Raw genomic sequence first — 15,217 nt, 5'->3', positions numbered from 1 at the left:
TTAGCCCCGCCCGCTGCAACTAGAGAAAGCCCGCATGCAGCAATGAAGACCCAAAGCAGGCAAAAAAAAAAAAAAAAAAAAAAAAATGAGTACAAGAATTCATCAACAAGGATGCTCAGGACCTTAACAAAAACGAACAAACAAAAATCACAGAAAAACTAGAAATGGCACAAATGTCTCCAAGTAAGGTTGATAAAATACCTTATGATACATATATGTCATGGAATACCAGGCAGCCATTAAAGATCACGATGCAGAAGAATATTTAAAGATGTAATACATTAAGAGAAGACATCAGACAATGAGAAGACAGAGAATTACTTCTAGTGTGACCCCAATTGTGTAAAACAAGGCAGAACTAGATCTATGATAGAAAAAAACTGGAAACATAGGCACTAAAATGCTAACAATGATTATCTGTGAGTGGTGGGATTTTGTGGATTTTCTTATTTTCTTTGTGCTTTACTAGACTTCCTTAAATTTTTTTTATTTAAAAAAATTTTTTTTTATACAGTGAACACATGTTCTTAGATTCTGTATTCATCTGCGCCCTTCTGCCAGTCCTGGACCACTGCCCACGGCAATGGTGTCTTGGTGTGTGTTTTTCCAGAAGACAATGAGAAGAAGTGATGGTAAAGCCTCCCTGGAAGGCGCTCGGTGGCCTCGAGAAGCTTTTCTGGCCTTCCTCTGCTCTCAGGCCCCAGGATAATCCCCTTGTCCTTTGGCCCCTCTGTTGCCCGCCTAGACTCACCTGTCAGGAAGCAGGGCACGCGGGCAGTGGTGTTGATGAACTCACAGGGGCTCGACTTCTTGTTGTCAAAGGGCGGGTAGGCCAGCCCGTGGTCCTGGGCCTCCTGGTTGATGGCCATGAGGCCCAGTGGGCTGCTGAGATCCCGGAGGCGGCTGGCCAGGCTCGGCTCAGGGCTGTACACTAAACTGGCGTCCAGGAAGGAGGTCAGAGCGTTGATCTGCTCTCGGGCCAATGACTGGTAAGGTGGAGTGGGGCAGACAAACCCGGCCCGGAAGAAAGGCATGCATTTCCCTTGAGTCTTCACCTTGGGGTCGTTGCACGGGAACTGCAGAGAGATCGGGGTGGGTGACTGGGCAGAGGTGGTACAGCTGGCAACCTCTCCCCAGGGTAGGTCTGAATGCAGCTGGCAAAGATGCTGATGGTGCCCTCCTGGGACCCTGGCACCAGACAATGGCTCCAGATGCCTCCTGCTGATGCTATAAATCCTGGGCCCTCAACTCCCTGAAGGTCACTACATCTGCTGACTAAAAGGGCTGAGGGGGAATCATTCAATCTTTCATAGCAAAAGCTCCAAATTTTTGGTTGAGAGGGAGTCCTGAGATCCCGGCACAAGGAAGCAGGACATGAGGTGGAAAGGGTTTGTTAATAATTACTACTAACAACAGCTACCATTTATTTATTCTGGACCTACCATGTGCTTGGCATTATGCATACTTTATCTCTCTTTGGTCCTCATAAAACCCTGTAAGGTAGACAATTCTGTCCCGTTTTACACGTGAGAAAACGGAGGCTCAGAAAGGTTAAGTAATTTGCCCAAGATCTTACAAACTGAAAGGGGAAGATGTGGGATTCAGATCTAGGCTGACCTTGCTTCACAGCTTATGTTCTGTACACCACAACACATAGCCCCGATTTGTATGAGTGAATAAATCATTCTCTAACTGTAAAATCACGAATAAGAAGAAAGGTGCACCACTGCAAGTTCCTTTCCCTTCCTGCTGGAAATTCCCACAAATGCCTGCCACTCATCCATTCTGGGAGTAGCCTTCCCGACTCTGAGATGACTTACGGTAGCATTCCACAAATTTCACTGTCTATAAAATGAATCTCCTGGGGATTCCAATAAAATGTAGATTCTGCTTCCTAATGTCTGGGATGAGGTTTGAGATTTTACATTTCTAATAAGACCCCAGGTGACATCAGTGCTGCTCGGTCAGGGATGAAGACAACACTCCCCAGAGCTTCCCAATTTTGCCATTAGTGATTACTTGTCCATTTCCCACACAGGCCCTTTGTCCTTGACGGAAGGGACAGTGTCTTGTTCACCTTTGAATTCTAAGTGTTTAGTGTACTGCCTGGCGCAGAGTAGATGATTAATGTCTATTTGCTAAATAAATGGGTGAGTGAATGAATAGATGTGTGAGGCTTGGGAAGCTGTCAAATCAACATTCAAGATCTCCAGGAGGTCCTGGCTGACAGGCTGGGAATGTCTGCCACATCAGGGAGGCAAGGGGTTTGCCAGCGACCCGCAGCTGCAGGACCTACCATGATGGGGAAACAGTTGTCTCCCTGGATACAGTGCTCATCACACTGCACTTTGGAGTACTCGCTGCTCCCCAGTTCCGTGTCGGGGGCAAAATCCAGGTCGTGGTCCACAATTTGACCCCACTGCATCAAGAGCAGGGACGTGTTTTGGTCCAGAACACCCTCTTCATTTAGGTAGCCTACAATCTTGTTGGATACCTCACGGGCCTACAGGTGGAGAGAGAAGCACAGGGAGGAAAATGTGCTTTGAGGATTCAGATTCAACTGCAGTTTATAGAGTACCTATGATGTAACAGGTGCACTTCATCCTCATGACAAGCTTGTGAGGTAGGTGGCATTACCCCCATTTTGTAGATGAGGAGACTGAGGACTAGACAGGTGAGGTCAACTCACGAAGGTCCTGCCGCTACAAAGGGCCAGGTCTGTATGACGTGCTGGCTTCAAGGCCAGTGCTCTTCCCGCTCAGAGAGGGAACACAAAGACAGGCTGTCCCTGAAGTAAGTGCCACGGAGGTGCCAGGTGTCTGGGAATAGAAGAGGGGCTCTGGGGAGGGCCCGCCAACTCAGATGAGGCCGACAGATAGGACGTCCCGGCAAGCACCAGCTGATGCACTCCGGGGGCTGGGGCAGGGCAAGCGCGAACGGGATGGGGCACGGAAGCCATCTGCCTGGGAGACCCCAGGGTACTTGGCCTGACGGCAGCTGGGACGTGACCATCACGTGGCTGGGCCCCGGGACCCGGACTCTGCTGCTCTCTAGTGGCATTTTCCGGAACACCACCAGGGAGGAAGTCCAAATCTCCATCTCTCTCTCTCCGGATGCGGTTCTACCGCGCGTCTGTCCTCCCCCCTATTTCTTTTTCCTTTCCTTGTGTGTTTGTGGGAGGGCATCCCTTCCCCTCTGACTCCCATCTTTCACCCGCCTGCTCGGGGCTCGCCCCCACCCCGTGTCCGCCCTCACCAGTGGGACAGGGAAGCCGTTCCGCTTCTTCCTGGGCGTCCAGCCGAAGGGCAGGGAGAGCCCGTCCTCGTACTCCGCCGGCAGCCAGCGCGCCAGCGCCCTGTTGGACGCGCCCAGCGCGGGGTTCCTCCTGAAACAGCAAGACAGGCCCTCAGCCTAGGCGGCGGGTTCGCTCCGGGGTCCGCTTCTCCGCAAACCCCACGGGGATCCCCTGGGGAAGGACCCGGAGCCTCTGCCCAAGGGAAAGGGGGCGCGGAGGAGGGGCCTCTCAAATGTGGGGTGTCGGAACTACTGCCACCTCCGAAGGCGCGGGGCTCCTCTGCCCTGGGGAAAGGTGCTCCTTCAAGTGGGATACAGTGGTCTCTTTAGAAGGTGGGGAAGTTAGCGGGGTTCCAACAGAACAGATTCCAGTGGGACGCTAGTCCAGGAGGGTAAGGCGGTGGGAGTTAAGCCTGTAATGCCCAAGTGGCAAAGCCCCTGGCTGGGCTGAGCAGGGCAGGTGGGCTGGGCAGATGGGTTGGTTGTGGTGATTGGGAGAACCTGCCTCCTAAACCCACCTACTGGCCACTCACCTGTTATTACAGTCTCCCGTGATGGTGCGGTAAGGGCTGTTCTCATCACATTTCACCAAAGGAACTGGGGCACCACAGCCCACCTCCTGAGAGAGTGCAGTGAAGTCCAGGCTAAGGTCTGAAAGAGAAGGGACGCCAAAAGGGCTGAGTTCTTTCTCCATTCTGAGGCCCTGAGGGGAGGTTCATTTTTTGAACTTGATTTTTGGGGGAATACATTTTACGTTCTAAGTAAGCATTTCTCAGGGGGTTTCTCATTGAATCCTGACAACTCATTAAGGTAAGAATTTAAATTCTCATTTTACGAGAGAACGCGACTTGCCCAAGGCCACACAGATAGTAGCGGTCTCCAGAATTGTTAGTGGTTCTTTGTCTATCAGACCCTTTGAAACAACAGATCTTTCTTTTAGAACAATACCCCTGAGAGGTTAGGTACATGTTAGTATGAGTTAGTTTGAGAAGATTGCTTTTCTTCTAAAGCTCCACTGACGTCTAAGGTCCCAAGCACGCAGGAATCTAGACAGGAAAGATGTTGGGAAGGGACAGGGCATTTTTACGTGAGGGGCGCTGTGATCTCTGCGGGAGTAACAGAGCGGGGAGCTTTAGGCATCAGAGACCTCCACGTGGGCACAGAATGGAAAGAGCTGCCAACGTCCTAATGCAGCCTGAAGGGAATCCGGCTCTGGGGGCCTTCTTTGGGAGCTCACCTGCGGAAGTTGGCAGGGGCTGAGGTTCAAGCCCCAGCACCTTTTGAGTCTCAGAGTCCAAAGTGCTCCCTACTTATCCCTACCTTGTCCTGGTTTCCTCCTTTTGGAACTTTGGAATTTGCCCAAGTCCTAGGCCAGGTATCTTCCCCTGCTTGATGTTTTCCCAGGGAGAACCTCCTGTCAGCCTCTTCCTCCTGTCAAGACCAATCCCCTTCCTCCGTGACCCACCGTGAACAGTGACATTTGGTAGGGGGTGGGGTGGAGGGGTGGAGGAGGTCACGATCAATCCATCGGCTCATTGTTTCAGCTCCACGGTACCCAGAACAGGAGAGACAGCTCATCACCTGTGACGTAATCCCAGTAAATCCCCCTTGACACAGGTGGCTGAAATGTCCCGTCCACAGGCGGAAGTGGTGACACTGTGGTTTGGGACAGGGAGCGTGTGTTTATTAACTTTAGTCCTTCCTCTGGACAGAGCCCTTACAGATGGTGTTATAACAAAAGGCACAAATGTCCCCTCATTTGGAGTTGGCAATGTGACCTTGCTGGGCCCAAGTTCCTTTCTCTGCAAAAGGACCATTGGCCTGGCTGGCCTCCCAGCCCCTCCTTGCTCTGCAGTCCATGATTCTGACGGAGAGAGAGGACATGGCTCCCAGTAGGAACTGCGGCTTTTGGTGGCTTGTGTTCTCTCCTGCGGAGAGATGACCCCTTCCTGCCATCAGAGGGCTGGTGGGTTTTCTGTACCTGTGATGTTGGTCGAGGTCGCTTTCTGCCTCAGTCTCTTTAAGGACTCTTCCCACACCTGCCCATGGCGGATGGCCATGCGGGTCCAGCCCTTGGCGTGCTTGAGGTATTTGGAGAGCTGTCGGGTGGTGGGTGCCTCAGAGCTCATGGCCGTCTTCAACCTACAATGGAGAGCAATGGGGGAGTCATGACTGGGCCCTCGGCTCCGACCCTGTAGCAGGGGTGTGAGGTGCTGTGTGTGTACAGCGGAGCCGCGGGGGTGTGGGCAGCACGCAGGAGACCCCCACTTCTGTGCTCTCAGGATCTTTTCTTAGCTCTCCTCTGATGCCTCTCTGGGAAATCTCCTCTGGGAGGAGGAAGCTACAGTGTGTCTTTAAGCTTCGTTGAGTCTGGTTCTGAAGGAAGGCAGACAGATGGACATGAGCACTTCCTGATTAGAGTCAGAGGGTTGCAGCTGTGCTGGCTGCTTCCGAATCAGTTGGGGAACCTAAAAACACCTAAGTCCCAGGATGTACCGATTCAGACCGAGGAACCCCTGACCATGGAGCTGGCCTCGTGCACCGAGAATTCTGGAAATAACATGCCTATGGGCCCCAGTTCTGCCCATGAAAGCATCCTTCCTCCTATCTGGCCCTAGAGTTAGTGTGGAGTTTGTTTAGTTGTGGCTGTAGCATCTAGCCTCTTGTTGACCATTTCTTGGGCCAGATGTTCGGGCTTTGTCTTAATTACCTATCTATAAAAAAGAGAAGCCCCAAACCTTTCTACCACTAAGAAGTTGGTGACGAAGGGCAAGGTGGTGTCACAAAAATCCCTGCCTGAGAACCCTCTCCCCCTTCCTGTGCCTCAGTTTCTTGTGTGTGAGATGAGGGGTCCTATGAGATGATCTTTACGGCTCTAAGACTGAAATTTTGGAAGTGGCTCAAATTCTCACAAAGGCAACCCTGCTTTGGGGATATGCGTCACAGGCTGTTACTCCTGGCCTGTCCCTGTGGATCAGGTTATCGATTCTACATCAAGCATGAGGGGGCCTGGTGCTCAGCCTGAGGGGCGACAATGGGCGATGACTGAGCTGTAATCACCAGGCCTGACCCCTTCCAACCTCCCCCCAACCTTGGTAAGAAAGGACCCAAGAAGATAAGCCAGACTGCCTTTTGCTGCTGTTACAAGAGACATCATGGCCCAGTGGCCCAGACTGCTGCATGGCATGTCCGATATGGTAACCGCTAGCCACATGTGGCTGTTTAAATGGAAATGCATTAAAATTAAATACAATTAAAAATTCAGTTCCTCAGTGTCACTAGCCACATTTCAAGGGCTCCGCAGCCACGTGTAGTCAGTGGCTCCTGTACTGGACAGCACTGACCTAGAGTTTGAACCCTGGTTCCCCCAGGATTGGTTTACAGACATGACCTCTGAGTGAGCTAGGACTCACTGTGTTACTTACATCAGGGCCTTTGGAACACGCTGGCTGGGTTTGACTCCTGCGGCCACTTAGTAGCTGTGTGCCTTTGAGCAAGTTACTCAACATCTCTGTACCCAGTTTCCTTACCCGTAAAATGAGGATAATGGTCGTAATCTCGTTATTTGATCATTTTGACCTTCAAAAAGAGGTACTTAACATAGTTGGATTTAGCACTTTCTAGGATTTAGGGGAGGAAGGCGTGTGAAGTGCTGAGAGCCGTCTCTGGCACAGAGTGAACACTCACACGTGTTAGCATCAGCGCCATCACCATCATCGTGGGTCCCAAAGGGCCCCCCCACCCAAGAGAGAAGGTGTGTTGCTGGGCCTCCCAGGGCTCCACCCAAAGGTCCCATGCAAGACGCTACCTGTTTCTGCCTTTCTCCCCTGGCTAGCGTTCTGCGCGGTCTCCTGCCTGACCTTGACTCGCCAGGGACTTACCTCCTGCTCTGCCTCAGGGCCGGGCTCCACGGGAGCAAGCAGGGCCTTGGAGGAACTCTTTTCCCATCTCCAGGCCTACCCCCTTGTCCTAGCCCCCATCCTCTCCCATCTGGATGGCCACAGCAGACTCCTAATGGGACTCATGCCTCCTCTCCTGTCCTTCTACCGTCCGTTCTCCATCCGGCTGCAGGAAGGCGCTTTTTCGAATGAAAAGCAGACCAGGCCACTCTGCCTGAAGCACTTTCTTGGCTCTCCCTGTGACGTGCATGAATCTACGGGCTTACTGCGTACGTGCTTGTGACGTTGTGGGATCTTTGCCTCTATCTAGTTCCCAAACATTTTCATCACCCTCCAAGGAGACCCCACACCCATGAACAGCCAGCCCAACCTCTCCCCTTCTCCCCCAGACCCTGTCAGCCACTGCTGTGCCTCTGACTATCTGGCCCTCAGGCTCCACCTGTGTGTCCTCTTTTCCTACTGCCGCCACCAGCGTGGGCCTTCTTTCTGTTTCCTGAGCACCCTAAGCTCTTTCCTGCCTCAGGACCTTTGCCTTTGCTGCTCCCAGACCCTGGCTTTCTACATGGCTGGCTCCTTCTCATCCTCCGTCAGGCTTCCCTGCTCCCTGCGCCTAGAGTAGCAGCCACTGCCCTGTTTATTTCCTTCATTTTCCTTATCACAGACTGTGAGTCACTATATTGTGTGTGTGCTTGTGAACAAGATGTTTAAATGTGATTCTTTACGTCTCCATGAGACCCCTAAATCCAAGAACTAATCGGTAGGGATGAGTTCCAAGGCAGGGCTGGGTCGTCCTGTGCAGCACGACTTGCAAAGGAGGTGATGAAAACCAACTGTGCGGCTTTTATTCTACCCTGACCTTGGGCTATAAAAGGACTGACATTAAGGAGGGAGAGAGAATGTTTGTCTGGAGGTAGTTGCTGAAATACCAGGCATTTCCCTCCTGCCACTGTGGGGCTGCTTCTTGGCACTCAGTCTAGTGACAAGGGCCTTGAGAGGAGGGCCCTGCTGTGTGTCCTGGAGCTATGGCTGGTGGTTGACCCCTGCCCAAAGAGCCTAAAGAAATCAAGAAAAGCAGACGTGGCTCGTGCTGTGCACCTAACAGCAGAGTAAGCCAGACAGGGCAGCCCTCGGCCCCAAATTGGCACATCCTCCAGCAGCAGGGCAAAACTTTTAGTCTTCTGCGGCATCTTTAAAGGGGACCTGGCCCAAGATGGTGTGAGGAGGGGTGACGGAGGGAGCCGCAAGCTCCAGGGCTGAGGGGTGGAGCTGTGAGCTACTGGTCAGAAACTTCTCTGGATCAGAGAATTGGCAGCAGAATCTCTGAGAGCCAAAAAGCGCCCATGGAGGGAAGGAGCTTCTGACCCAACCCCTAACACCCAGGCACTAAGCTGTCCAGGCGACTTAGACTTTGCCATCCTGTATCTCTCCTACCTCCCCCAGCTTGACCCCTAAGAGGGACAATCCTGGGCTGGGGGATGAGGAGAATCTCGGGAAAGAGGGACGGGCAGACCATGCGCCCTTCTCTCACTATGAAAGCCTAAAGCAGCTCCGAGGGGAGGAAAGAGAGGCTCTGGGCTCTGTCTTCTTCTGCTGACATTTGAGTTTCTGAAAGGACTAGAAGTGATCAGAGCACATCTTGTCATCTAAAAGTCAGCAAAAAAGTTATGGGACCTCTTGCGAGTTTATGCAAGGGCCAGGGAGGAATGAAACCCCAAGTTCAGTAAAGGGGCAGCAAGAGGAACGAGTAAGGTTGTTTTCTGCTCAGTAAAGTGGTTACTCTTGTTTATCTGCCTCTCTAGCTCCAGCATGGGCTTCCTGAGGGCAGGGACCAAGTCTGCATTGCTTATTTCAGGAAACTCAGGCCCTACATGTGGTAGGGAGGTGGCTGACTCTGCTGGTGTCCTGCACGTTTCTCAAGTTCATTTGAGCCCATTTATAGCATTGGCGTGCCCCTCCCCTAGCTGCTGATGGCTCACTCCCGTAACTTTCTTGGGCAATTGCTTCTGAGTCAGGGTGGCTTCCTGGCTGGAGGTGCCTGGGAGTCACACAGTGTGCTACACCGCGCCTGCCGCCCCCCCCGCCCTGACCCAGTGCCAAGCTTGCAGCACGTCTGGCTGACATCAAGGACCCTTTTGGCAGGTGAAAGTTCTGCTCTCTTGCTTGGGGTAGGATAGGCTCTGAGGTGCAGCCTACACTCCGGATCTCCCTGTGGGGTCAGCTGGGGCTAGACCTTAAACCACATCCCTGCTTAACCCCTTCTTTTTACCTATCTGGCCTCACTCCGCTACAGCTTTCGTGAGAGCGCTCCCCAGTAAGCCACCCACATGTGAATCCAGGTCTCAGGTTCTGCCTCAAGGGGACCTGACCTAAGACATGTTGAATGAATGGAGAACTTCTAGGGACAGGCTTTCTGAGAGTCTGCAATGCATGACCTAAGGAATCACTCAGCCATGTGGAAGAAAGTGCTTATAGGATCAGATGAGACATCCCCTTCAAGGTAACTTAGAGGCTGAGGATTTTAGGAACTGTTGGCTTTTACTCATACTTGCCCCATACTTGCAGGTGGGCAGGGGCTGGGAGTGGAAGGGCAGGTTGGAAAATTGCTTTGGCTCATTGGCTTGTCAGGACTGGCCTAGATGCACTCGTCAGCCTAGGAAGAGAAGCAGGTGTGTCTCACCTACCTGGTCCGGGAATCCAGGAAGGCCTTGTTGACCTGGATCTTAACCTGACTCACAGCATCAGAGATGGTGAAGGTGCGGGTGTCCTGCTCTTGGAGGGGGAGAAGCAAGGAGCAGGGTATCAGACACCACTCTTCGGAGAAGCCCTTTGCTCTGTCTCCCTCTTTCTCCACCATTAGCCCCACCACTCAAACCTGAGCAGAGAAGATCAAGATTAGGAAACATTCGACAGGAGGAAAAGCCCAGAATGGGAATACTCTCTGATCCTCAGTAAGGTGTCAATATCACTCTTTAGGGGCCCAGTAGAATATATTCGTCCCTCAGAATCCACAGCGGATTGGTTCCAGGACCCCCCAGGATGCTCAAGTCCCTTATGTAAAAGGGCTTAGTATTTGTATATAACCTATGCGCATCTTCCTGTATACTTTGAATCACCTCTAGATTACTTATAATACTTAATGCAATGTAAATGTCATATAAATAGTTGCCAGAGTGGGGTTTTTTTGGGGGGGGAGGGGGGAGCTTTCTGGAATCTTTTAAAAAAGTATTTTCGATCCATTCCTTGTTGAATCTGCTGATGCAGAACCTGTGCATACAGAGGCCTGACTGGACCCAGTGATGGGATTAAAAGGGCGTGTGACCACTCAGGTTGGCTCTTGGCTCTGGGCTGTGGGGATTTTTTTTTTGGTTCTTGGTGAGGTGGATCTGAAAACAAGTCCCTCAAAAGGCTTAGCTGATCACAAGGACCCTGAGGTAGGGAAGGGGATGGGGTAGAGTAGAGGTGGGGTTCCTTGTTTTACTCGAATTGGGGTCTGGAATGGTGGGGGGATGAGGATGCAGTCTTTGAACAAGGGGAGTGTAGTGGCTTAAATAGTGTCCCTCCAAAAAACTTGTCCAACTACCACCTGAGAATATGACCTTATTTGGAAATAGGGTCTTTGCAGATGTGGCTAATTAGGAAGAAGTCATACAGGTACAGGATTAGAGTGGGCTCTAAACCCAATGACTTGTGGTCTTATAACAAGAGGAGAGGACACACAGAGGACACCAGAGAAGAAGCCCATGTGAAGATGGAGGCAGGGATTGGAGTGATGCACATGTAAGCCAAGGACTTCTGCGAGCTACCAGAGGCTGGAAGGGGCAAGGAATGATTCTCCCCTAGAGGCTTCAGAGGAGCATGACCCAACCAACACCTTGATTTAGGAATTCCAGCCTCCTGAACTGTAGGAGAATAAATTTCTGTTGTCTTAAGCCGCCCAGTTTGTGGTCCTTTTTTACAGCAGCCCCAGGAAACCAATACGAGGTGGTACTTACCATTTGTGTCAGATTCTGCAACCTGGGACAAGCTCAGGGAAGCCAAAAGGACTGGGAGATGGAAAAGGACGCTCATCGCTGAAATGAGACCAGGATCAGGATGTGAGCCTTGTAGAGTCCCCATGGGTAGGACTGAATCACAGAAAGGGGGTGGTAAAGCAGAGAAAGCCCAGAGAACATGAGACACCCTAACATTAGAACAGAGGAGGGGAAACCACAGTAAGTAACTAAACATCTACCATGTGTGCAGGCCCATGGTAGGTCCTGGGAGATGGAAAGAGGCAGTGGTGGAAGGGAAAGAACACAGGCTTTGTGGTCAAAAGGTCTTGAGTTGTAGTTATGCATTTGCTCTAACTAGCTCTGTGACATTGAGCAGGTTACTTGACATCTCTGGGCCTCCGGCCTGATTGAGTGAGAGGGTTGGACCAAGTGATCCAGGATGTCTGATTCTGCCCTGACACGCCGTGACCCAACCTCCTGTACCTGTCTTGTCACCGGTGACAAATGCTCTTACCAAACCCAAAACACAACTTTGGAGTTCCTCTTCCTTTTTCCCCTCAGGATGTATTGCTCCCTGAAAGCCATCCTCCTCTGGCCCAGCACCAGGGGAGTGTGCCTGAGAAGCAGACACTCAGTTCCTCCTATGGGAACTGGCAAGGAACTCCACCCTCCCTCAAAGAGTCGACATGATGGGAAAACACGAATGAAAATTGTGGCAAAGCCCAGAGCTCTCCAGAGTTAACAGCTGTGTTCCAGGTTTTGCCTGAAGAGATTCCTGCTCTTAGATCAATGGCTTCATCATGAGCTTTAACTCTGAAGCTAAATCATCAGATTAAAACTGTGCAGCTTTGTTTGCTGATGAGGGGCTTTGGGGCTCAGAGTGTTCATTAGGATTGGTGGAATAGACCCAAAATGTCTCTTGAGGAGATTCTGGTTCCAGCCCAGGAGACACCCATGCTGTACAGGTGGAAGGATTGTGCGTCTAGACCATGTTCTTCACGAGAGGGTACAGGCTCTCCCCATAGTGTGCATTCACTGGTTGGGCCCCAGAAACGTCCTCAGATTGGCTGCCCACTCTGTCTCTACTCAAATCTCCCTAAGAGAAATCGTGGTTCTAGAGTTTTGCCCAAGAGACCACCCAGGAGGTCTTCCAGAAACTTTCCAGATAATCTCCAGAAAAGGAGAACTGTGTATCTGGACAGGTAATTTCAGCTTCCCTTGCACTCCCCCAATCTTTTCCTCTGACCTTTGATGATCCCCCTAATAATTTTTATGTTGTTGAATGTACTTCTTGTAAGCTAACTGTAGAAAAAAAAAAAAAAAAAAAAAAAAAAAAAACCAAGGTGTGAATAAATACCTCTCTGGCCAAGATTTTCCCTGGCACTTTTTTTTTTCCCCAAGAGGAAAACAGCTTGACCCCTCAGTGGGCTCCTGTCCTTACACCTCTATGGCCCCGCGTAGTCCTCCTATTTGTGCTTCGAGGAGACCACTGAGCCAGCAGAAATCTGCCCCTTTAAGCAAACAAATACGATGGTTTTGGAGTAAAAAGCATCACTGATATTTTTTTAAGTTGTGGTAAAAACGCACAGGATAAAATTTACTACCTTAACCATTTTAACCAGACAGTACAGTAGTGATAAGTACATTCACATTGATGTACAACAGATCTTTAGAACTATTTCATCTTGCAAAACTGAAACTCTCTACCCACTAAGCACCAACTCCCCCTTCCTCCCTCCGCCCAGCCCCTGACAACCACCATATCATTGATTTTTAAGAGAGCTGATGGGCACACAAGTATTCATTATATTATTCTTTCAATGACTAGTGTGTTTCCTGATAAATCAAAAACAAAAAGTGAAAGGTTAGTCTGTGAAAGTACGCATCGTCTCAAATAGATTGAGGAAGAAAAATATAGCTGAAGAAATAAAAGTTGAGATATCTGAACAGGAAAAAGTCCTTAGATACTCATTTCTCCTCTCCTTTCCTTGGAACCTCTTTAATACTCCCCATCACTGAAACATGGTGGGAGGGAACCTCAAGGCAAAAGCTAAATTATTTTCCTTGTCTCGGCCATCTTTCCTGGTGGGTGTGAAGGAAGCACGTGGGACAGAAAGCAGAGAAAAGCAAACACGAGGTCATGCTGCTGGGAAAGGGGTGTTCAGAAAGATCCTGGAGGAACCCTATCTGCAGCCAGAGCCAAGAGGCTTCTGGGATGTTTGGATACTTACCCACATTCTTATCATCATGCTCAGTGCAGAAACCCTTTCCCAAGCCCTTTGGTTTGCATCAAAGCTTGGAGCCTTCCCTGAGACATGAAGCATTATCTGGAGACAGAACCACAGCCTCTGCCTCTCAAATGCCAGTCTGGTCCACAATCCCCTGACTCTTACTCACACTCTCCTATGCAGTGCCCTCTTGGCCCCTTGAACTCCTATTCATTCTTTAAAACCCAGGCCAAATGCCGCCTTCTCTGTGAAGTGGACCAGATCTAGGCAAAATTAGGTCATTCTTTTTTCTCTCTTCCCACAGTACTTTACTCACATCTCGTATCACTGTTTTCATATCCGTTTCCCCATCAGATCATAAGCTTCTCAAGAGCTACGTCCTATTTTTGTTTTTTCCACTGTCCAAGCCTAGTGTTGGTACATAATAGGTGTTGGGTACATGCTGAATGAATGAAACTCCCACGGTAGAGAAGTTCAGCATCCAGATGGTGCAGAGGGAGAGGGTGGTGATGGTCCCTTAACAGGCTTCTCCCACCTTAATGTGGCTACTAATCACCGGGGGACCTTGTTAAATGCAGATTGTAACTCAGAAGGTTATAGAAGGGACCTGAGAGCCTGCACTTCCAACAACTTCCAGCAACGCCGATGCTGCAGGTCTACAGACCACACTGAGTACCACGATCTCCTAGAGTCAGGCTCTCAGACTTGCTGAGAAGTCACCAAGGGGGCTGCAGGAAGGCCTGAGAAGGGAAGGCATCAGTAGGATTCTTTTCCATGAATGGTGAACGCTCTGTTGAGCGTAGTGGGATGAGCCGGAAAGAAAACCAATGAACTCACCATCACCCCCAAGAATGTTCTATTTGATCTTTTGAGTAGTTCCAGTATTAAGAGGAAAATAGAGAAGAGACAAGCTCTTATCAAGCTCTCTACAGCAGAAAAAAATCCCCCTTAGCCACAGGGTTTGGGATATGCAATTTCATAAAAAAACAATATGATTCAATCACTCAGTTTTCCCAGGATGAAACCCATTTAAATATGGATGCAATTCATAAATCTGATTGAGAACATAGTGTCCACAGGACATTGGAGACACCTGGGACTAGGCATTCAGGGCTAACTAGATGTTCAGGTCTGCTATCAATAGCATGAGACACTAGAAACAGGTTGAAGATCTGAGATCCCTGGCTTAGGGGACCCCTTAAACACTGCAAAATTTTCACTAGAGTGAATTTTCATTAGCGTTCATATCATAATTGCATCAGAGTCTCAAGAACCCCACATGGAGCATCATTCTGTTACTACTTTCCCCCAACTTTCTGTGCGACCTGGACACATGATATGTCTTAGATCTTAGTTCCTAAACAGGATGGATGAGAGGAATATGGTACCTTCCAGCCCTAAGAGTTTATGATTCTATGGCTCGGTGTTCAGACTCAGAAAAGCCTCTTTGCCCCACAGTGGATTCAATCACATTCTCCCTTATGGATTCAATCACATTCTCCCAAACAGGGATGACCTGCCAGGTTGGCAGCGAAATCTGGCACCAGAAAATGCCTGAAGAAGACAAGTCCAAATGCAGTACCAAGCTTTCTGAGAAGCCTTTAGGAAATTTCCTCATCAACTTTGCAGATTCCAGTTAATGAGTCTTACCTGCCAAGTGCCTTGGCCTCCTGTGGCAGCCAGGGGAGTTTCTCTCCTTGGAGGAGCTGGTCTTTTATACCGTCAATCAGGAATTAATTTCAGGGAAAGGCCCAGAAAGAAAGATTATGAGGAGCTGATGTGGCTTGGAGGAGGATCTCAGGTT

At 50.1% G+C, this 15,217-nt stretch overlaps 1 protein-coding gene across 3 annotated transcripts in view; it reads right to left on the bottom strand.

The window, feature by feature from the left end:
• Positions 1-15,215, bottom strand: part of LPO (lactoperoxidase) — a 24,054-nt gene extending 8,839 nt beyond the window's left edge. Inside the window, exons 1-8 of one of the 3 annotated variants that reach the window (XM_007449052.1) lie at positions 15,064-15,182; positions 11,186-11,263; positions 9,875-9,962; positions 5,276-5,436; positions 3,828-3,945; positions 3,256-3,385; positions 2,297-2,503; positions 752-1,076 (exon numbers count right to left, since the gene is read on the bottom strand). In XM_007449052.1, the coding sequence (XP_007449114.1) occupies positions 752-1,076; positions 2,297-2,503; positions 3,256-3,385; positions 3,828-3,945; positions 5,276-5,436; positions 9,875-9,962; positions 11,186-11,261 (1,105 nt within the window). In that variant the 5' untranslated portion in view covers positions 11,262-11,263; positions 15,064-15,182. Of the gene's footprint in view, positions 1-751; positions 1,077-2,296; positions 2,504-3,255; positions 3,386-3,827; positions 3,946-5,275; positions 5,437-9,874; positions 9,963-11,185; positions 11,264-15,063 lie in introns of all 3 variants that reach the window. The other 2 variants (XM_007449053.1, XM_007449054.1) reach the window with 2 other exon arrangements.
• Between the last annotated feature and the right edge of the window lie 2 nt (positions 15,216-15,217).

The sequence above is a fragment of the Lipotes vexillifer genome, unplaced genomic scaffold (genome assembly GCF_000442215.2).
Source record: "Lipotes vexillifer unplaced genomic scaffold, Lipotes_vexillifer_v1.1 scaffold433, whole genome shotgun sequence".
Classification (NCBI taxonomy): domain Eukaryota; kingdom Metazoa; phylum Chordata; class Mammalia; order Artiodactyla; family Lipotidae; genus Lipotes; species Lipotes vexillifer.
This window is presented reverse-complemented; position numbering and strand designations above follow the sequence as displayed.